The sequence below is a fragment of the Coturnix japonica genome, chromosome 20, assembly GCF_001577835.2.
Source record: "Coturnix japonica isolate 7356 chromosome 20, Coturnix japonica 2.1, whole genome shotgun sequence".
In the NCBI taxonomy this organism is placed as follows: Eukaryota; Metazoa; Chordata; class Aves; order Galliformes; family Phasianidae; genus Coturnix; species Coturnix japonica.
The window spans coordinates 9,680,612-9,702,694 of record NC_029535.1 but is presented as its reverse complement, the minus strand read 5'-3'; the positions used below and the strand labels follow the sequence as shown (position 1 = coordinate 9,702,694).

Sequence of the window (22,083 nt, the reverse complement as noted above, 5' to 3'; positions counted from 1 at the left end):
CGCGTCGTCACCGGTTCCTCCGTTCCTCGGCCCGGCGCTGCTGGTCGCGGGGCCCCGTTCGGTCGCATGGGGACGGGGGCGGCGGCGCTGGGCCGGGCTGCGCTGGTGGCGGCGCTGGTGCTGCTGTACTACGGCTTCTCCATCGGCATCACCTTCTACAACAAGTGGCTGATGAAGGTGCGGGGCGCTGGGCGGCGGGGCGGCGGGCGGCCGGGCGGCGGCGGTGACGGCGGCTGTCGGTCCCGCAGAGTTTCCCGTTCCCGCTGCTCGCCACGTTGCTGCACCTCCTGCTCATCTTCGCGCTGTCGGCGCTGTCCCGCTCCGTGCTGCGATGTCGCTCCGGGCGGCCGCCGCCGACATTGTCCTGGGCCGAGTGGCTCCGCCGGGCCGCGCCCGCAGGTACGGCCGGGGATGGGGCGGCGGGGGCTGCCCGCGGCTCGGGCCGTGGTTGTGTTGTCTCCGGACGAGGCCAACGGAGGGTATGAGGCATCCATAGCACCGCCCCGAGCATCCACGGAGCGGTCCCAGCCCTCGGCCTGTCGTAGGAGTCGTGCTGCTCCATGATCTGTCAATGCTGGGCTCCTGCCGGTGTTTCCCATGTGCTGGGGGCCCGGTGTCGGGATGTGGCCCCACCAGTGCTGAGTAGAGGGAAGGACCGTCTGTGTTGACATGCAGGTGACACATGGCCCGGCACAGCCAGGGATGGCTCCCTTAGCAGCACGGAGTGCACGCTGCTCACTGCTCAATGTGATGCTAACTGGGGCTCCTGGGCGGTCCCAGCACCTGCTGCTGCCTGGGGTTGTTCCTTCCCAAGTGTGATTATGTGCCCCTACCCGTGGTTCACTTTATTAGGTTTCTGTGAGCAAAGCTCTCTGGCTGCCCGCCCCTCTGGTGCATCAGGTTCATCCATGGAGTTACTGAGAGTGCACTCACCATCCAAATCTACTGACAGCTACCAATGACTTTCTTCTCCTTCCCATGCCTGGAAATGGTTTTTACTGATAGCTGTTCCATGACCTTCCCTGGGAATCTCAGCCTTTTGATATTAATACTGTATCAGGAGTTGTTCCTTCCCAGTTGCAGCTCCCTGCCCTCATCCTTATTGAACTTCATGAGGTTGTTAGCAAACCTCTCCATCCTGACAGGATCCATCAGGACAGCTGTGTGACCCCCTGTAAACAAGCTGCGCCTCCCAGTCTATTTTCCAGCCTGTTGTTTGTTACATTAGCAGCTTTCTCTGGTTGGAATTTGGTCTTTGGCTCCAGAATAGAAACAGAGCTGAGCATATCCAAGCTGTGTTAGTACTGAAAAGTTAGTGAGAAAAACACCATTATTTTTTCCTGACTCTGCTCTGTGTTTGTGGACACATAGCAGGGATTTCTTTTGTGGGCTGGAAGGCAGCTAATTTCAGGATGTTTTCTTTGATTCTTCAGCTTTGTCGACTTCCTTGGACATTGGGCTGAGTAACTGGAGCTTCCTGTATGTCACTGTGTCCCTGTGAGTACAGATCTCATCTTCCTTGGGAGTCCTAATAGTTCTTCCTAATAGTGCTTCTCTGGTAAAAGACTGCATTGGAAGCTAATGATGACATATTTTGGTCCTTACAGCTACACGATGACCAAATCCTCCGCCATTCTCTTCATCCTGCTGTTTTCACTGCTCTTCAAGCTGGAGGAAATGGTAAGAGTTCAGTGCAGTGCTTTGAGGAGGCTGAAGCTCAGGCACAGGGAGGCAAAAGAGATAACACGCGTGAGAAACTTAAGTAGAGGAGGAATGCACTTGTGTGGGTGACTGAAAGAGTTAACTGTCTGTTCAGCTCTAGGAGTCTTGGTAGTGATTTTGTGTTTGCTCTCACCCAGAGGGTGCAGTTGGTGCTGGTGGTTGTGCTGATCGCTGGGGGGCTCTTCATGTTCACCTACAAGTCCACGCAGTTCAACACACAGGGGTTCATGCTGGTGCTCTGTGCCTCTTTCCTTGGGGGTGTTCGCTGGACTCTCACACAGATACTTATGCAGAAGGCTGAACTGGGTATGTAAAGAGCAGGAACTGGGAAGTGGTGCTGGCAAAGGGTGGGGAATGAGGAGGCTGTAACTTAGTGCAGAAACAGAACCTCCTGTGTAAGGGGCAGCATTTGAAACCTGGGTTGGGATCGTCTCTTGGTGGGTAATAAAGATAGCTTGGTCTCTGCAGCAGCAGCAGCCTGGGCATTGCAAAGAAGGTTTACATCTACACGTAGTACTAATAGCTCAAGGAATTTACTAATCCCTGGCTTGTTGTTACCTGATCTGTTATCGATTCTCTTCTTGCAGGGCTCCAGAACCCCATTGATATCATGTTTCACCTGCAGCCACTCATGTTCCTGGTGCTCTTCCCTCTGTTTGCAGTGTTTGAGGGTGCGTGAGTTCATTAGGAAGAAAAGCAAGGGTAGCTTAATAGAGTGGTTGGGAGTTTGCTTAGCTGGTTTAAGATGATTCGTGTAGTGAACACATGTGAACTTTACAAAGCAATCCTCGAGTTACAAGGACCAAGATATAACTTAAGTAGAACATCACAGAGTATGTAACAGTTGTAGCTTGCCACACCTGTGGAAATAAGGGGACTAAAGACCTGGCTTTACATCCTCCTGATACTGGAATGTGAGCAGCTCAGCTGAGTCTTGTGGGGGGCCCTGGGGGTTGGGAAGGGTCCTCTGCTACTCACTGTCTTGTTCCTAGGCCTGCCTTTGTCCGTATCAGAGAGGCTCTTCCATTCCCGTGAAGCAGGAGCGATGTTCTGTATGGTAGGAAAGCTGTTGTTGGGTGGAATTCTTGCCTTTGGTCTAGGCTTTTCTGAGTTCCTCTTGGTTTCCAGAACGTCTAGCCTCACCCTTTCTATTGCTGGCATTTTTAAGGTAAGGCATGGTTCCTGTGCTAATACTAAAGGGCAAGTACTGAGGCACCCCTAATGGGCCTAATGTGGTGGGAACTTCCTTACAGCCTCAGAGGTCATCTCCTATGACACAAAAGCTTGCTGCTTTGACTTGCTGTCTCTGCAGTGAGGGCTCATCCCTGGTGCTCTGATAACAAAGAGCAGAGGCATTGCATACTGTTAAGGTCCAAAGTTTGGTGGGATCTGGGAGGAGCTTGAACATGTGGGCCTTGTGACCATTGGATGGTGTGGGAGGGAGGAGAGTTGAGAATGCTTTCGTGCATCAGACCTGGATAAGGATAAGCCTCTGGGTAGAGGTAACTCATTAACCTGATGTGGCATGTGTTGTCCTTCATTGAAAAGTACAGTGCATGTACTGCTGAGCTGGTTGGTGACATGTGAAAGTCAGCTATGTAGGAATCTTATAACTGCCAGATTAGATGAATGGTTCAATCAGGGGACGTAAAATCCCTGATCCCAGTTTGACAGGTTGTTCTGATTCTGGAATCTGTTGTTGGAACTTTTTACACATGGTGGAAGTCAACAGCCTGACATCTTGATTTAGGCTTGTGCTGCAAAATAACTTATGCACATCTCGTCCGGTGCTGTGCTGCCACTTGTCATATTTTTTCTTTCCACAGGAAATCTGTATTTTATTCCTTGCCACGCACCTGCTGGGAGACCGCCTCAGTCTCTTGAACTGGCTTGGCTTTGCTGTCTGTCTGTCAGGAATCTCCCTTCATGTCGTTCTCAAAGCTCTAAATTCCAAAGGTGATTCTGTTTTAAATACCTTTGTGTTTCACTGTAGGTGTTCTTGAGTTTCACCAGGAGCTGCACCTGATTCCAGGTTTGATGGGTGCTCCAGTGTGAGCTGGCTTCTTAGTAAATGAGCTGTCTGCTCACAGGTGAGAAAACACTGAATCTACACAAAGAGACATGCTCTGAGCCTGACCTGGAGCTGCTGCTGCACCACACTGAACACGGGGAGGAGGAGGAGGAAGATGTTGGAAGCCTACAACAGCACTGAATGAACGTGAAGCAGAGTCCCATGCTCTGTGCTTGCCAGGTCTGACAACTGCCTAAGGAGAAGGTCCAAGGATTCTCTGTCTGACTTTCCAAAGGAGAACGAGGGTCCAGTGAGAGTCCTGCTGTTCTACTGTAGTGTGGATCCATAGACGTTGCACAGCAAACAAGCAATATCCTTTGCCAGAGAGCAAACTTGGAAATTGAATCCCAGTTCAGCAGAAGTAAAATGGTGAGACTGGGAAAACTTTCTAGGGAATCCTGAAGGCTTTATATTGAGATTGCAGACCATGAGCTGTGGATCAAGTATGGACATGTCTGGACTGCAGGCTGAGTGGTTCCAGGATGGTTTTAGTGGTGTTTAGGCTTTAGCTGCAAAGAGGAAGGTAGGTGCATCTTCCTGTGCTTGTTTTGTGGTTCTGCCGAATGGGAGCTCCTGTCCTTGTGGGTGCAGGTAATTGCGTGTAATTCCCAGAAGGAGCCTTTGTGCCTGGTGATATCCATGTGTGTATGTAAGGAGGGGAGTACTTATCAATCTGCTGGTATTTGGGATCAATTAAACAGGGCCAAATGATGTTGGGCAGAGAAAAAATGAGGGTGCAGGGAGTCCTGCTGGCCCTACAGCCGAGGGAGGAGAGGGCACAGGACGCCCAGCTTAAGCAGTAAGCTTACCAGAAAGTATGTGGGTATTTTTTATGGCTGGTTGGTTTTGGTGGCTTGGTTTTTATTTTCAATAAACTAGTTTTCTGATTCCCTACTGTCTGCACCTTATGTAGCTGTGCTTCAGCAAGCAGAGATCATCTCCCTTCTGAACTTTGTCTTAGACCCATGGCATCCTTGCTACTGCGTGCCCTATTGATTTGGACAAATACTTGCTCAACCTCAAGGTTGCTTGACCTCTAGGATTGGGATCCCTATTTGGAGGATCTGTCTACTTTGATGGTGCTAACAAGACCCCATATCCTAAGAACACGTGCTATTCTGTTTCACTGTAGGAACCTTATCTCTGCCCCATTGCTTTGGGTTAGTGAGAGCTGAAATTTTGTCCAGGGAAGTGGAATAGTGAAGGATTTAAGGCGTATCTACTTCCTTTCTGCTATGAAATGGGGTTGGGCAGCAGCTCTTTATTAAGTGAATTTCCTCATACTCAGAACCTGAAACATCTTGACTGATTGTCCCTCCATTGATTTTGCTGGGTAGCTTTCAGACTGGAGGCCTTTCTTGCTGCCTTTAATCAGGAACATATTCTGAAAAGAAAAAAAACCAAAACCAACAAACCAGCTGGTTCTGAGGAAAACTTTTGTTAATGCTGATCGTTTTACATCGTGTTCTAAAGGAGCCTGGTGCCTTGCTTTAGAGCAGACAGCAGGTGGAGCAGCTACCTCATGGAAAGCTGCTGGTGCAGTGGTGGTGGCCCATCAGCACCCCCAGGGGATCCTGTGTGCCAAGTGGGACGTGTCCTGGAGTGAGAATGGTTTGTTCTCTCCCTGGCTGGATTTTTCAATAGTTGGGGCTTGTGGTCCTTCCACTGGGGCTTACCCATTTGCCCTGTTGAGAGGTGTGAGCACCATCTTCTTTAGTGAAGCACTGAGTACTGTTTTTACATGCTGGGGGGCAGTGGTGCTTTCTGCATGTGGGCTGTTAGCAGTGTTGCAGCTGCTCTTTGCCTTTCACTTTTCACTCTCCTTGGACTGAACTTTAGGTTTCTTCCTACTGCGTAGCTCTTGCCTGGGATTTCAGGTCCCTGCAAATCCAAGGTAAGGTGACTTTGTTCACAGAGATTTGCATCCCATATGGTGCTGAAAGATAAAATTTAATTGTGCCTGTGCAGGTTCTTGGGAGCCATAGGGCTCTGTAGTCTCGTGCTTCCAGAGTTGTTTCTTCTTTAAGACAAAGGAGCTGATGCCCTACAGCCTGGTGTCCAGCATTCTGTCTTTCTGAACTAGGTACAACCTCTTGGTGACTAATACACCACTGACATTTACTCCAGCTCTATGTGCTGCTAATACCTTTTGGAACAGAGATAGTCAGGGTCTCCTGTTGTCACTGAAGCTGTTGCAGATGTGGGTCAATGCAGTGAGAGGAATGAGGTGGTCGTGCAGACCCCCAGCCCTACGTCAGGAGCTGCTTGAGAGGATGGGAAGTCATCGTTTTCTGTGCCATTGTGTGGCATGGTTTGGTTTGCCTCTGTTTCCCGATGGAAGAGTGTGAAGGTTGGTCTTGCTGGAACAGTTGAGCACTGCAGTGCTGAGGGGACCTGCATGTGTGTGACAGCACCTTACATGGAGAGAACATGCACACGTGTTCCTGCTGGGGAGGTTTGTGAAGGTCTGCACACACTGACACACAGCCAGGCACAGGAAATAAAGGGCTGTGATTGAATATTGATGACGTTTGAACTAATTAACGAGTGGAAGCAAAGCTGAATGAATCTGAGGTGCTGCACTCTTCCCACAAGCTCTGTCCTTGCCTGTAAGGCCAGGTGTTTACATGGACGCTGATTTTTGTTCCCTGCCTCCCCCCCAGGAGGTCTCTCTACTTGAGCAACAGCTGCTTGCCTTCCTGCTGGGATTTCAACACAGCAAACACCCTGAGGGCAAGGAGAAATTGTCCCTGCAAACCCCTCTGCACTCTCCAGTTCTCTGCCCAGAAAACAAGGTCTCATCAGCAAGCTTACTGTCAGAGCTCACATGCATTTGCAATTTTTGCTATGTCAAATTCTTACCCCTGCTTCAGCACCAAGGCTCTCCCGTTCAGTGCTGTGGTGTTGAGGTTTTGATGTTCACAGCCTTAAGTATCTGTACTCCAGGGGTGGTGAAGGACCTTTGCTCCTGGTTTGCACCCCATGCATGGAAATGACACCTTTCATGCGGTTGTGCTTACCTGAGAGATACTGTGTGTTGAAGCTGTCTGAGGAGTTGTAGGTTGGGAATGGCCTTAGGGGCAGAATTGTTTGTCTTGCTTTGCATTAGGAAAGGTGATGTAGCCAAAACAGGGTTGTGTGTGTGTAGGGGGGGATTGGGGTGGGGTGCTTAAGAAAGTGGTGGTGGCTTTTGCTTCCCTCTTGCAGATGGTCTTTCTGACAGGAGCAGGGATGTCTGAGTGCCTGGCTGGAGCTGTGCTGCCCACCTGGCCTTGGGGCAGCACCCAGTGCCTGCCCTGCTCAGGACCTTGCCAGGAGCAGAGCTGCTGCCGTTGTGTGGCAACTTGCCCAGTGAAAAGTAGCAGAATTGACTGTGCAATTGTTAATGAAAATCACAGGCAGGAAGTTGTAGCCAAGGCCTGTAATTGCACTAATTGGTGGCATCCTCATGAATGTGCCAAGAGCCATTCTCCTGATCTCAGCCTAGTAATTCTTCTCATGTCGTGTTTCAGCATCTCCTGTGTGAGGCAGAGCCACCTGCCTGGTGGACATCATCAGTATGGAAGTTGCTGTAGATCTGCTCCTTTGTTTTCAGATGTTGAAAGTTTTCAGTGGAGAAGGTGTTGGAGTTGGTGCCGGGTATTGCAGCATTGCATTCTTCATCTATGAGATGAGATGGATCAGCCCAGGCCAAGCAGGAACCTCGTGGACTCTCTCATTGGGCACCACTGCCAAGAGCCTGGTTCTGTTTTCTCAGGTAGCTTCTGTGTGGTACTGGTTGCTGTGATGGCCCCCGAAGCCATCTATCTCATTCCCAGGCTGAACAAACCCGGCTCCCTGTGCTTTTCCTTCCAAGAGCATATATTCCAATCCCTGTATTACCGTGCTGGCTCTCTACTGAACTCAATCCAGTTTGTCCATGTCTTTTCCTGTACTGGGGGGAAGCTAGATACAGTATTCTTCATAGAGTTTACAAAATATGGGTACAGATGGATAATCATTTCCCTTGACCTATCTCCTGCTGTGTAGCTAGCAGTTAGGATGCCATTACATGCTACTGGCTCATGTTTAATGTCTTGTTTACTGAGATTTCCTGGTTCTCTTCATGAGAGGAGCAGGAGAGCCAGGGGTGGTCCTGGAGGCACTTGAACAGAGCCCTAGGCTGCCCTGTTAGGTATTTCAGGCTGCTGTCATGGCACAGATACCACAGGGACATTCCCTTTGCTAGTGTGAGTTTAAAAACAGTGTGGTTTTGAAGGATTTGACTTGCAAAACTGTTAAGATGGTCAGGCCTGAAAGAGGAGAGATGGGCAAGACCACATGGCGAACTGCTGCCTCTGCACTGGCATGGCTGACAGTTGTCCAGGTTCTGAGACAGGAGCAGGTTGGCCTTGCTAATAAGCTCTGCAGGCAGGGTCTACTCCCAGGTCTCTAAAGCATCCAGATCCTCAACCTTTTCTTGTCCTCTGCATATTCTATGGAGATGGATGCTCCTTCTGCCCAACACTCTCTTCCGAAGTCATTTCTTGTGAGAGAAAACCGCAAACCCAGCATAGCTTTTGCCCTAGGACAGGTCTTTGGCTTCCTTGACACAAGTGCACTGCTAACATTCTCCCCAGTTTCCCTCCAGGCGTTTGTCCTCAATCTGCCAGTGTCCCTCAGCATCTGACCGCCTACCTGTGCAGGATGCAGCCGGCAGGATTCCCCTTGAAGCTCCGATTCTTCCCTACATCTCTGTTCTTTGATGTTCGGCAGCATCGCCCTTCCTGTTAACACTCTTATCAGAGCCCACAGCTGCTCTCCCCTGCTGTTGGCACGGGGAGGGGAGGCAGTTCTGCACTGCAGTCAGATGGGCTTCGGTGTGGGTGGTAGGAGCAGAGAGATGAGGAAGGAAAGTGTGGGGAGAGGGCCTGGAGGAACGAATGTTCTTGTTACCTGTCCTTGCACCAGCCTCAGAGGGAAAGGAAGCCTTGTTCCCACCAGGGGCCATACCAGCATCCATCCTCTGCAGCAGTGCTGTCCATTGTAGGTTTGGGTAGAGGTAGGCGCTGATCCTGGGTCCATCCCCAGGTGGCAGGTGAGACCAGTGGCTCAGGAGCTCCCTGCAGGTGGTTCAGTGCCTCCTCGCATGGTGCCGGCTGTACCTTGTGCTGCCAGCTTCATAGATTTTAAGGCCTGAAGTGGCTGTTCAGCTGTCCGGGGGCCCTGTGTAGCTCCAAGTGAGAAATGCCATTATCTTCTTTAGCCTGTAATGAACTCAGTATCTCTCAGCTGATGTATTTTCCATGACAGGATGGAGGATGCTAGGAGGCAGAGCAGATGGCACTTCCCTGGTAGCGTGGCCCAGTGCCGTGTTTCTTATTTGCACTTGCTTGACTACAGGCTCCATCCTCTTTTCTTCACAAAGTTAAAGAGCTCTTTCACACCAAGTATTTTCTCTCTGTGAAGTGCTTACAATCAAATCACCTCTCAGTCTCCCTTTTTGGTGAGATAACAGACTGAACTCTTTCATTCCGTCTCTGGCAAGTGTTTTCTCCAGCCTCCAAATCACATTTGTCATTCTTCTGTACATCCTACATTATCTTATGTATTTTTTTTTTTTCAAATCCCTTTAGAAATGTGGGCACCAGAACGGATCGTCAGCGCCATCCCACTCATCGCAACCATCCACATCTCTGAGCTTGCTGCCACTGCTTTCCCCACTGAGAGCATGTGCAGGAGACAGGGAGTGCTGTGTGTAAAGCAAAAAGGACTCTGTGGTCCCGTGAATGGCTGATTTCCCCTCAACTTATTATTAACCCAAGTGGGTCAGTCTCATTGTCATTGCCCACTGGGGTTGGAAGCCGTCTTGGAAGGGGCTGCCCCACCAGGCTGGCAGGTCCTGGAGGATAAGAGAACAAAGAGCAGTGAGTTATTGCTAGGAATTGCATTACTGTTCACATCATTGGTTCATGACCCCTAGTTGCCTTCCCCACAGCCACATCTTCCATGGAAAAGCAAGCAAAGGGAGGCTTTAAACAGAAAAGAGGAGGAGGAGGCACCTGACCAGAAAAGGGCACAGAAAACAAGGGATGGGAATGGTGAGAGATGCAGCTGGAGGGCATGAATGCAAGAACTCATTCTGTCTGGCACTGAAAGGGCTTTGGTGGGACACAGAACTGTCCTACAAGACCCCCCCTTTAGCATAAGTATCCCTGCTACCTTAATTGCTCTTAAACTTCTCAGCCTTGCAGGACTGGGTGATTGCTTTATCAGAGCTGCTTGCATTAACAGGCAGTAATGGGCACCTGTGCTAAGGAGCCTTTTTATGATTACTGCTGAATGCAGATCAAACTCTCCACAGCTGGGAGATTACGTGGGGGAGGAGTGGTAATGCTCATGTTTACCCTGTCTTTCCAGCAGGTGCTCCTCTTCCCTCAGGGCTGAAGCATTTTTGGTGTTTGTTTCTTGTGCCTTAAATCTGCAGTAGCACCAGCCAGGGCTCCATGGGAAGCATAGCTGTGTGCTTCTCTGGAGCATAGAGAACAAGCGCAGCTCACGCAGTGCTCATCTCTGTTCTTTGTCACGTGGGTGTTTCGTACAGAAGCTTCTGCTAAAAATCTTACCTTGACTAGTGAAGGCATGAGAGGGATTTGGTCCTTGGTTGTTCCCTTAGCCCTATGCATCACCAGCTGTGGGGGCTCTCCCCCTGGCATACAGCTCCCTTGGCTCCTGCTGCATCAGCACTCCCTGTGCACTGGGCCCAGCCCCCTTCTGTTGCCATTTGTCATTTCTGATCCAATAAATAACAGTACAGTGAGGGACTGATTTAGATTGTGGGTAGGAGCCCTAGGCTGTGTGATGGAAGCACAGAGAGTTGGCTGCGAGCACCTGGGGGTAAACTGTGCTGGCATCTCAGGAGTGCAGCAGCCTGGTGGATCCCAGGTGGTGAGGAGGAGTCCTGCTCCATGGGGGAAGCAAGGCCTTTGTAGGCTTCACTACAGGACTCCTGTCCCACAGTTCTGTCTGAGAACCAAACCTTGAGCAGTAACAAATTGACCTCAGCTGCGTTGCTCACCCTTTGCTCTGTCTCTGCAGGGTGCAGTGCTCTGGAAGAAGCCCATGAGAGGCCCCCATGACTGCTCCAGGGGACTGCAGCAGCTGTCCTACTGCCACCTACATCCAGTGCTCACAGAAGTGGCAGGAGTGGGTGCAGAAGGAGTTAAAACAGTGCTGGGAAAATTGGTATTTAATCCAGCACTGTCCCTTCTAGCAAACCTAGATGGGAAAATGCCTCCCTGTTGGAAACGGTGCCTCTCAGAAATGGAAATGCAGGATGGCTGGGGATTAGGGTGCCTATCGCTGGAAATGGGTTTCTTATCGTCTCTCTGTGTTGAAATGGTGGGACAGCCTCTGAAAATTGAATTGCTTTCCCTGTTTCTGCCTCTGCCATTGCATCCCTCCTGTGCTGTGGCTTTGCACTTGCTTTCCTGCCTCTGGTCTCTCTTGTCCCAGTGCTCAGCAACGTCAGCAAGGAATTCATGTCTGTGGAGAGGGATGGTGCTGCAGCGGGCTGTGGGCAGGGCTGGCTGCATTGGGAGGGCTTCATTCATGGGACTCCCAAGGTCAGGATGCAGACCCTCTTTCCAAGCTTCCTTCCAACCCGGCAAGGACAGCAGAGGCAGAGCCTGATATGGGGCAGCACACAAGGAGGCTTGGAATGATCAGAGGACATCGGGCACAACTGGAAAGGAGGGACTAATGGTGAGGAGCTGGGGGAGAAACCAGTCTGAATGTGCAGCACGAAAGAGACTGAATTCTCGTGAGACAAGAAGCAGCCTTGATCCCAGGGCTTTGCTGTGGTATGTAGGGGTGTAGCATCCCACATCTCTGGCTGTGACTGCAGTGGCCATTCCTCCTCTTTCCTCCTTGCAGCTTGTCTTCGTAGTGTGAAACACATGTGTCCACAAGCAACGGTCAGTCTTTACACAGCTCTGTGATGCTCTCAGGCAAACCCACACAGCACGGCTGTTGAGCACACCAACCTGCAGCCTTGGTGCTGCACCTGGGTTTGCTCACTGCCCTTATATCTTTCTCTGCCACCTGTGGAGCTTGCAAAGAAAAAATGATGGAGCAGACATTATGGGAGCCAGCACAGAGCTGTCCCTATGTCAGCTGTAGATACTGAGGGTCACCCAGCTGGGCTGTGCCTGGCCTGGATGTGCATTTTGTCACCTGGGGCTCTCACAGCCCCTTGGGTGTGGTCATGTGTTGAACAACTATTAAAACAACTTCTGTTTCATTTTGGGCTAAAGCTGATAAATCAAGGTGACTTTGGGGAGAGAAATAATTCCTTTCCTCGGATTTGCATAATCCTGGCTGGTGATATGATAATGGTGTTTGTTAAAGACAGGACACAATAAATTAATACTGTTAAGTTGTTGCTGCAAACTACAAAGCAGGTAATTTACTCTGGGTGCAAAGGAGAGAGTGAGTGCTGCAGGCATGGCCATGGCCTCTGTCCTCAGCTTTCACCACATGCACCTGGGTTCAGCTGATGTGATGCTGCAGGACAAGTGAGGAAGGGCTGGTGTGATGCAGAGGTAGGGAGAGGTGCTCAGTAGGGGTGCACTGGAGCCTCACTCATTCCCTGGGCTGCTGCTGCAGCTCCAGAGCCATCCTTGCATGTCATATCCCACTGGAATCCTAATGCACCATTTATCTCTGCAGCTTCACAGCTCTATTAGAAGGAAGATGCTGTGTGGGAGCCAGAGCAGGGTTTCGAGCTAATTGGATTCTGTGTCTCCGTGGTTTCCCATGTAGGCAGGCAACAGGGATTAGTGCAGTGTTTCTGAGGAACAGAGGAGAGTTGAGGATGACCTGTATGGGGATTTCCTCCTGCATAACCCCTGCTGCTAGCAAAGGACTTTTAAAACAGGCTGTTGAGGTGGAATGGCTGGGAGCAGCATGTCCTTAATCTTTGGTAGAGTTGCTGCCTGAATTTCATGTTCTCTTCCTAATTCTTTGAGCCAGGTGCCATTCACTTTCCAGGGACTAAACCAGCTCAACCAGCCTCCAAGCACAAACAAGCCTGGCACTGTTCTGGTCTCTCCTGCGAACCCCTTTGTAGGGGAAACCAGATGGAAATGAAACTGTTGGTGTCTCCTGAGCACAACTAACCACCTGCCTGAGTTACTCCCTTTTGCCTCCCTGCTCCCCTTCCCAAGCCTAGCTGCTGTCTGGAAGCAGTGCACATCAGATATCCATCCTCCCTGAGTTCCTAGTCTGCCAGTGTAGGAACAGAATTCTCCTCATTAACATAGATTTATTCCTGTATCAACATTTCATTGCTTTAATTGCAAACCAGTCATACTGCAGGCAGTGGTGGCAATGCCTTCATTTACACTAAGCATTGGAGACAGCAGAGTACATATGGCACATGGCTGATTGCATACAGGTAGGACGTGCCACGGTGTCTGCGTGCAGAAGTGTGTGCTGTGCAATGCAGTGGCAGCTGGTCTGGGTAAGTGACCCTTCTTCCTGGCAATAGTGAGGCCCTGGGGCCCCATTCAGCTGAGCACCAGTGCAGGAGGATGCACCCAGGCAACGGTCTGCTGATCTGACAGCTCTGTAGGTGCAGAGAGGTACCGGTTCTTGACAGCCTGCTGCTGCATTTCATGCTCTCTGCTCTCCCACATTCTCACCCAAACGTTAATTTTACGGATGCCTTTATAAATCTCGCCGTTTTCTCCTGTTCATGGGCTTCATAGATTTCATCATGCTGAGAGATGGCACTTCTGGCCTCTGGTACCAAGCTATCAATTTAATACTCTGAGTGTAATAAAAAACATGGGACGATATTAACTCACAATTACTCTGCTGCTCCTTGCTGTAACTCGTTCTATTCCATCTGAAAGCTTGGGATGCAGAGTATGTGCATCAGCTGCTGGCAGAGCCACAGGCTCAGGGCAGCCAGTGCCTCCCAGCTTGGATCTACTCATTTCCCAAACTATGAGCTGTTCTTCTGCTTGCCAAGAATACAGAGGTGTCCGTCTGTACCTCTGTCAGACCAGACCATGTGGATGCTGAGATTGCTGCCTTCTAGAGAGCGCTTTTCCAGGTCTGTTGAGTAAATATAGACCTGGAAGTCATTTTTTTCTATTCTGTTCCCCTGCTATTTCATGAAGTCGGGACATTTCTCATACAGAAGGCTCCCCCAGCAGCCCAGCCGCAGGGTGTAGCGAGCGCCCAGGTCCCAGTTGACCTATCACTCAAAGAGCAACAGCAGATGGATGTGAAAAGCCTTTAAATTCAGCACATGATCAATGCTAAACCGATCTCCCGGAGTCCTTTATAAGATTGCCCCAGCTTCATGCATCCAATTGTAACGAAAAAATCACTCGGCACACAGGGGAGATGTGAGAAACGCTGTAGATCCCATTTAGGATGCAAAGAGCCAGAGTAAGTAACTTCACATTGTTTCTTGCCGTAAATAATTTATCCAGCTTACATTTTGGTTTATTGCCCCTGCCCCCCTCAGCTCTATTCTACCGGTTTCCTTCTTTTGTCCTGAAATTCCCTCGCTGGGTCACTTCTGTCACTATGATTCCCTACCACGCACGTGTGTGTGCTTGTGCACGCACAGTGGCACGACTGACCCAGTTCAGCTTCTGCTGGTTGTGGTTTATCAGGGCCGGCAATGCTGGGGCAGGGATGCTGCCTTTTCACCCAGCTTCCTCACCTCGGGCTCTTCCCCAGCACAGCTTTTACACGGTGTCAGGATGCGTTAATGAAAACGTTTGGAATGCGTTAGCAATGCTAATAGTATTGCTGTACTAATTAGGAATGCCATTTGAACGAACTCTCGCTTAACGATACAAATTACCAGCCAGCCAGGCGCAGAGCGAGGGCTGCAGCTGCTGCATGGAGAGCAGCGATTACGGGGTGTGAAGTTCTGGCACCGGGCCTGGCAGCAGAATGAGGCCCTGGGCTTCTCTGTGCTGTCAGAACCAGGAGGAACCCTGCAGCAAGTGCTCTGCATCTGGGCTGGGGTGCATGGTGGGCTCTGCCCTGATTGCACAGCCTTCCTGGTGCAAGCTCTGGTGGTACCACTGAGCCAGATGACCTGTGTGTCAATGCAAGTTGCTACAGCTGCAGAAAGAACAGGTTGATGTGTGTCCCCGCCATGGGAAGGAGCTTGTCTGGCCCTGTTGTACTGCAGTTCTGAAGCCCTTGGCAGCACGCTGGCTCTGGGGCATCCTGCTTCCTGGAAGCTTGGTGGAAAGGGCTGATTTACAAACAGACAGGTGTTCCCAGAGCTGAAAACTAGTTGGGAAGAGCAATGCCTGCATACCCATCCCCAGCCTGCTCCTGGTTATTGCTCCTGGCTGCTCTGAAGACATGATACAGATTGAAAAGACTCTCCCAATGGAAACCATTTGGTGCCTGAGGAAACCAGAGCCCTGCAGATACCTTCCAGGGAGTGGCTTTGTTGGGACAGGTGGATGCTGTTAAGTATCCAACCCCACCTTTGGTTCTGTTCACCTCTGGTTGCTGTGAAGGGCAGGAGAGTTGAGATCAGAGAGTGTGGCCTGTTTGTCCGACCCAAATGGCACCTTCAGGAGCAGATCTTCAGACCTTGTGCAACCCTCTCTATTGGCTGTTCTGCTGCTCCTTCCAGCCAGGCAGCAGGTGACCTTTAGGAGAGAAATGATCCCAGCATCAATGTGATATTTTGCATGCTGTCCCCTTGGGAATCGGTAAGTATTTATAGGCCAAATCTGAGTTATTCTAATCCTTTGTTTTGTGATGTGCTGGCAAGGTGTCACCATCTGGAGGTCAGGGGCTGCTCTGGGTATTTTGAATCCAGACCAGAATGCCTGTAACGCCTGTGGGGCTCTTACTGGGCCTTGGTCCAACCAGAGCTGATACTAACGGGGTGCAGAGCGCTGCACAGCACAGCCCTGCAGGTGAGAGCTGTAGCACTCGGCTCCTCTGCAGCCACTCTCAAGGCTCTGACTTTGCTTTCTATTCAAGGAAACATCCTGGCTTGACCCCCATGCTCTTCCTGTGGGATCAGACATGCTGTGCCTATGGGCTCTCTGCTGGCAGACCCTCTGTGGCAGCAGCCAGTGGTCCGGGGCCGCGTCAGGCAGCGTTGACAGCCCTGGTGTGAAATAAGATGAATGGGCTGAAGTTGGTGAAAATGATTCTAATTTATAATCTGCTGCTTTGTGGAGCTCCCCAATTAATTCTCTGTAGATACATAAGTAGGCCACATGTTTGCTTTGCTTCAAGTGTAATAAACATTACGCTCTGTCCTCTGCTTTTGGTGCTGGTTCCTGTCAGAGCGTTAGTCCCTATAGCTAATTTCTCACACCTGTCTCCCAGGCTCCTGGGAGCTGGGCTGAGCACGGGGAGGAAACGCCAGGCTGCAGGAAACTTGTGGCATGGAGAGATAAATTGCTGATCAAAGGGCTAGCGCACAGTGCCTCTGAATATTTAGTTGCAGGCGAGGCAGCCAAACCCACTCAGGAAAGAGCTTTGTTCTTGAAGAGCTGTTTGCCTGGTTCTGCTCTGCAGCAGTGAGCAGCTGGGGTGTGATGGGGTGGTGGGATCAGCGCTACCTCGGAGCCAAGCAAAGAAATGGATACTGGGGTGTGATGGCAGTAAGGGGCTGTACTCAGCTCTTGACAGGGAAGAGGTGGGAAGGGTTCCAGAAGGTAGGGTGGGATATTCCTCCATCTAGATGGTAAGAGTGCTCAGGTGGAGGCAGTAAGTTCTGATGAAGAGACAAGCACAAAATGTTGCTGGATGCACGACCTTCCTGCTTGCTCTGATCTTTCTAGATCTCTGGGTAGCCAGAGACCTTCTCCAGACCTTCATCTTCATTCCATACCCAGCAAAAAAACCATCACAATTGCTTGCTTGCATCAGTTTGCTCAGCACCCTGACCTTGCTCTGGTGCTCTGTGGGTTCATTGGGTGAGGAAGCGCAGAGCTGCTTTGCTTGCTGAGATGCCCTTGAGAAGGGGTGAACAAACTGGAATTGCCACACTGCCCACAGGTGCCAGTGGGCACTCACTGGTGCTCATACATAGAGCTCAGTCTGGGTCAGGATCCAGAGCCCTGGAGATGGAGAGCTAAAGCACTACAGCAAGAGGATGCACAAAGCTCTTGAGACTCTATGCCACTGGCTGAAGGCATTTCTGTATGGCCCAGGGCACGGTGCCCTCAGGTGCCTGCTGCTCACCCTGTCCCCAGCAGCCAGCTCCTGGCAGCAGCAGAGTATGTTTCCAGCCCTGAGATGGAGTGTTTCTCTCTCATCAGTCCAGTTTGGTTCAGGGATGATGGAGCACTCACAGCAGGAGTGGGCTGAGGCTGCTGGGCAGCCAAGCTGCTGGAGCATGACTTTTTAAATGCTTTCCATTACAGCTCTCTGAAGCTTGTGTCTCTCCGGAGCTGCTTTCTGCACAGCAGGGGGATGGAACTAGGTGATCCTGGAGGTCCCTTCCAACCCGAGCTGTGCTGTGATTCTATGGTCTCAGCAAACAGGAGCTTTCAGAGTACGCTGCTGCAAGAGCAGCTCTGGGCTCCTTGAATGTGTCCCTGGGAAGAGCTGCTCTGCACCTTGCTTTGGGGATCCCCAGCACCTCTGGAGAGGCTGCGCTGGGGTTCTGGCAGTGGGGAGGGAGAGGGCAGTTTCCTTTGGAACAGGACTATGCTTTTCAGCCTTTCTTAGCCCAGCTCTGCTCCCTCTATACCTGTCTTTGGCTCTTTCCTTACCACAACATCACAGAGAGAAGACAAGGGACTGCAAGGAGTCAGAAGAGGCATCAGAGCTGGTCATCCAGGCTCACCAAGCCCAGGACCTCCCTCAGCCCCAGGTTCCCTCATCTTTGTACTACCTGCTCGTGCTCAGAGAGCTGCCAGCATGCAGAGAGGTGCCTGCTTGCACCCAGCATCCCCATCCTGGCCTGGCTCCTGGCCTGAATATATTTTTACATGTTATGACTCAGAGGTTTTTAAATTTAATGGGTTCTTTTTTTCTTGCTTGCTTCTTAGCACCTGAACTGGATCCTCTCTGAGCTGCTGCCAGCTCCAAGGGATTACAAGTGAATAATTCAGGTTCGATGCTGTTTGAAGTTTCAGGGAAGGAAGTGGCATGTGAAGCCTGTTCCCCACACCTGTCCCAGGGCCACGCTGCTCCAAAGGCAATCACAAGAACACCCTGAGGAGCCACACTGAACATTTCTGTGTGGATGTTGCCTTCCCAGCTCCTGGCAGCCTGGACTGAGGCTGTTTGTACAGGCTGCAGCTCTGCACAGGGGCAGCTCCCCAGCACTAGAGGATTGCTGCAAGGCTTGAGAGTGCTGTGGAATGAAGCACAGCATCCTGCTTGTCCAGGAGGGGTTAAATGCCAGACTACTGTGTCTGTTCCAGCTGCATTGAAGCATGGAGAAGAAGGCAATGGACAAACATGACCTGCTGTAAACAAATTTACAACTGAACATAAATCAAAAGCTGAATTGCCATCAGAAGCTGGGTGTTCTTCCGTGACAAAGATGGTGGGAGCCACATCCACGGGCACTCGTGTTTGGCAGCTGGTTCTCAGATGGCCTTCAGAGAGGTTTCCATAAGCAGAAGTCTGTGTTAAGACAGGGAAAGGGATGGGTAGCACAAAGCTTTGCTTAGAATCTCAGAAAGGCTCCTAGGGATCTTTGGAGGGATGGTGATGATCACAGAGGGACTATACTTTGTCTCAAGGGGTCCCTGTTGCTAGGAAATGCCTCTGGGAGCGTGTCCTAGATGAGGCAGTGCTTTCCTACCCCACTGCACCACTGCTCAGACACTGCTCTTTTCAAACAGCACTCATGGATCGCCTGTCACCATTGAAACTGCTATGGCACTGGTGGCAGAGCCAGGAGCAAGGAGGCAATGGGAGCTGCTGTCCAGCCAGTGGCTTCATGCTGCTCTGGGAGATCACTTGGTGTGCATTCCTCTGCTGCTGAACTTCAGTGGGAAGGGCTGAGTTTGGGTTTGCTGCTGCAGGCTACAAGAGGCACCTGTGATCCTCAGGCTGTTGGCTGCAGTTGTGGCTGGAGGAGGAAGAGGTTTGCAGTGCACTGAGGGATGGAGAGCACAGAGCGTTTGTCCGAGGTGTTCATCTTTGCTGAGCACAGAGCACATCTCTGCTCAGCTCTCCAACCCCTCGGGGTCAGGAAGCAGAGCTGACTTCCTTCACTGCATCCCAGGGATGTGTGCTCCCATCAGTGCTCTCCACAACCCGTGTTTGCACAACGCCAGGTGTTGCTGCTTCTTGAGACGAGGGACACAGAAAGATAGGCTGGGAAATTATTTTTAACCTCCTGCAATTTACTGTTCAGAAAGATGTCACATTTGTCAGGGCTGGTTCATAGCAGCCGCAGTGGAGGCAATCTTTCCCTCATAGATACACTTCTTTTTGTAAGGTGGCTCTCACAAAATGTAAGTATGATCTTTGATGGCTTCTGAGAGCTCTTGGAAGAACTAACAAGCATATCACAGGGTCCAGCATTAAACCCTTCCCTGCAGGGGTGCAGTTGAGAATGGAAACTATCAGGCAGTTTGAGATCCATTTAACAGCAATTAGTGTGGATGAAAGAAACGCTAACGTGAAAGTGCCAGTCTGTGTGCATAGGGTCAGAGGAGGAGAAAAACATGGAAGGGAAAATATAAACGTGACAAAATGTGGTTATGTAGCCCATGAAACAACGACTCCTTTTAAGTTTTTTTCATGCCAGCAGAAGCCAATCAGTCTGCAACATGATTGAAGACCTGCAGTAAAACCACAGAGCTGACGGGATTGGAATTCTGTGTGTGGTATGAAAGGAAAGGCAAGCGTCCAATGAACGAGAGCCAGAAGCTGCAGCAGCAGAAGCCTGGATGAGAGGACCATGCTTTGGCAAGGAGAAATCACCTCTGGTAAGAGATACGGAGCAGGTACAGAAAGCAGGAATATTACCCAGGAAAATCCCAGGTCATGGCAAATGTGGCCCTGAAGTACAACCTGAAATATGTGACTTGGAATGTGTTCTTTGAGGCTGCGTCTCATGGAGGACTCTGTGGGTAAAAGCATATTGTGGACTTTATGCTGTGAAGTGGTGAATGAAATGCAGAGGTGAGGTTGGCTTCAGGGGGGCACGGGGGGGAGGTTGGTAGGATGACAGCCCTGGAAAAAGGAAAAGGAAGGAATACACAGCAGATAAACTTCATTCCATGGGCAAAGGGCACTCTGGGCTACACTTCAGTGTGTTCTAAAAGTACCTACGCTGCTAGGTCCTACGCTTGGGAAATAAGAGGGAAGACACATATTTGCCATTTGGAAATACTGACGTTTGTTACAAGGTTAGTGTTATTCCCTGGATCCTGGTAACTGAGTGAGCTCGACGTGGTGCACTTGTGCTGTGCCTTTGGGGAGGCTTGAGTTCCTGCAGCTGTACACACTCATTCAAAATGATACACAGGGAAACCTGCTCGCTGAGACAGAAGAACAACACGTGGCACAAGGAAAGTGTATTTCAATGGGAACTCTATGAGTGGGGCTGTAGGAAGCAGGGGATTCACCGGGCTCACACAGACGTGTGTTAAAAGATGGTGGATCTGGTGGTGATTGCTGAGCAGGGTTTGCATAGGAGGGGACTGGGCATGGGGAAGGATGGACTCTTGTGCTGTACCTCCAGATGCAGGCACTGGACAGGGCTCCTTCACCAGCAGTGCTGGGGCTTTGCTGCTCCCTCCCAGCCGTGTTATTTATCAGAGTAATGAGTTCAGCCATTACAACACCGACATACTCCAAAAGTGGTCACATTGCTGTGCCTTGCTGGGATATGAGTCCAAAGACCATCCTAGTATCAGAAATAAACTACTGCTATTTTCCAACTTACCTGCTTTCCGCAGCTTTTTGCAGCAAAATTGGGGCTTTCACTGCATGTGACTGCACCACAGCTCTTCTGTCTTTATGGGAAGATTACAGTTGCTCTGAGCCCTGTTTCTCCCCTCTCTCAGATGGAGAAAGGGAACAGAAAAGCACGTGTGAGTGTGCGTGTATGCATGTGTATTTACTAGGGAGAGAATCACGGGAGGAGGCTGTGTGGTGCTCCTCCTTCCAGTGAGCCCTGTTCTGAGATTACAGTCCAGCTGGGATCCTTGTGTTTAGCCCAGATCTCTGCCTTTCCTGTGTTTTCTTTGCAGGGTGATGTATAACTATACATCTAGGGGATGGCTTCTGTCTCACTCTGCCTAAGTGGTGAGTCTAAATGTAGTTCTTGGAGTAAACACCGCCTGGAACAGAATGTCTGTGCTGACTGCAGCAGGGCACTGTGTGAGCGCATCCCATAGCAGTGGGTCGTCCTCTCCCCATCACCTCTCTGCCGCTGCCTATCAGCAACTCCAAACTCTTGCTGCTGGGCTTTCTTCAAGCCACAGTCTGGGACTGGGCCGGCAGGGCAAGCGCTGAGTCACTGCTACAAATGACTGCCCCAACCATTAATTTTTGTAGTCTGAGTGGCAGCATTTCATGCTGGGCACAACCAGCGGCAGAGATGAAAGCTTGAAGCCAAATAGGCATCGCAGAGCCAGCACAAGTGCTATTTATTAAAAAAATGCCTGGATTGCAGAGGAAGCAGAGGGGTGCGCCTTGAAAGGAACCTTTAACACCTGTGAGCAAAGAGCAGCAAAGGGCTGAGGAGCACAGGGAGCTGCCAGAGGCAGCAGCTAATGGCTCTGGTCCTGGGGTGAGCTGGCAGCAGGGAACGTGTGGCCGAGAGCCAAGGGGTACTTTGTGCTGCTTCCTCTGTAGCCATAAAAGCAAAGTGAATGAGGGCTGTCGTACTGCTGGCTGTAGGTGCTGCTCAAACTGAGCCGAGAGGCAGTGAGGTGCAGGTGGGGAAGGGGATATCCCTGTGCTCCTGCAGGGAACTGCTGCCCTTCACTGTCCCGGCCTGCCTGCAGGGATTGCCACGTGTGTGTGCCCGTCCCCAGCCTCCAAGTTGCTCCGTGCAGCAGAATCTGCTGCATTAGGTCGATTTCAAGAGCCCCTCAGGTCAGTTAGCAATTACCTGCACCAGATACGCGCTTGGAAAGGAGCTTCTGATCTCTTCAATGCACTCGTTTTCCTCTCTCGATTTCAAATTCCCCTTGCTGGAAATAGGCACTTCAGCCTCTTTTACAGACCGTAGTAAATTAAGATTTTGTCCAGTTCTGTTGCTTTTGCTGATGGAGATGTTTTTCCCTACAGAGGCAAAGCCATGGCCAATCTGAGGTGTGCTCAGA

The 22,083-nt window shown here is 50.7% G+C and overlaps 1 protein-coding gene and 1 long non-coding RNA gene across 3 annotated transcripts; both read left to right on the top strand.

Moving 5' to 3' along the window:
- The first annotated feature begins 1 nt into the window (after nucleotide 1).
- SLC35C2 (solute carrier family 35 member C2) lies at nucleotides 2-4,688 on the top strand. 2 transcript variants are annotated; one of them, XM_015881889.2, is made up of 9 exons: nucleotides 2-177; nucleotides 249-399; nucleotides 1,434-1,497; nucleotides 1,608-1,680; nucleotides 1,860-2,028; nucleotides 2,310-2,393; nucleotides 2,715-2,890; nucleotides 3,549-3,678; nucleotides 3,813-4,688. In XM_015881889.2, the coding sequence occupies exons 1-9, from the start codon at nucleotides 67-69 to the stop codon at nucleotides 3,932-3,934; spliced, it is 1,080 nt and encodes a 359-aa protein (XP_015737375.1). In that variant the 5' UTR covers nucleotides 2-66; the 3' UTR covers nucleotides 3,935-4,688. The 2 variants fall into 2 exon arrangements, with proteins under 2 accessions (XP_015737375.1, XP_015737376.1); XM_015881890.2 differs by lacking the exon at nucleotides 249-399 and having other exon boundaries at nucleotides 79-177.
- Nucleotides 4,689-6,969: 2,281 nt separating this feature from the next.
- On the top strand, nucleotides 6,970-20,695 carry LOC107323235. Its single transcript, XR_001559180.2, has 2 exons — nucleotides 6,970-17,714; nucleotides 17,836-20,695. It is a non-coding gene; the product is annotated as an uncharacterized LOC107323235 (long non-coding RNA).
- Nucleotides 20,696-22,083: the final 1,388 nt, after the last annotated feature.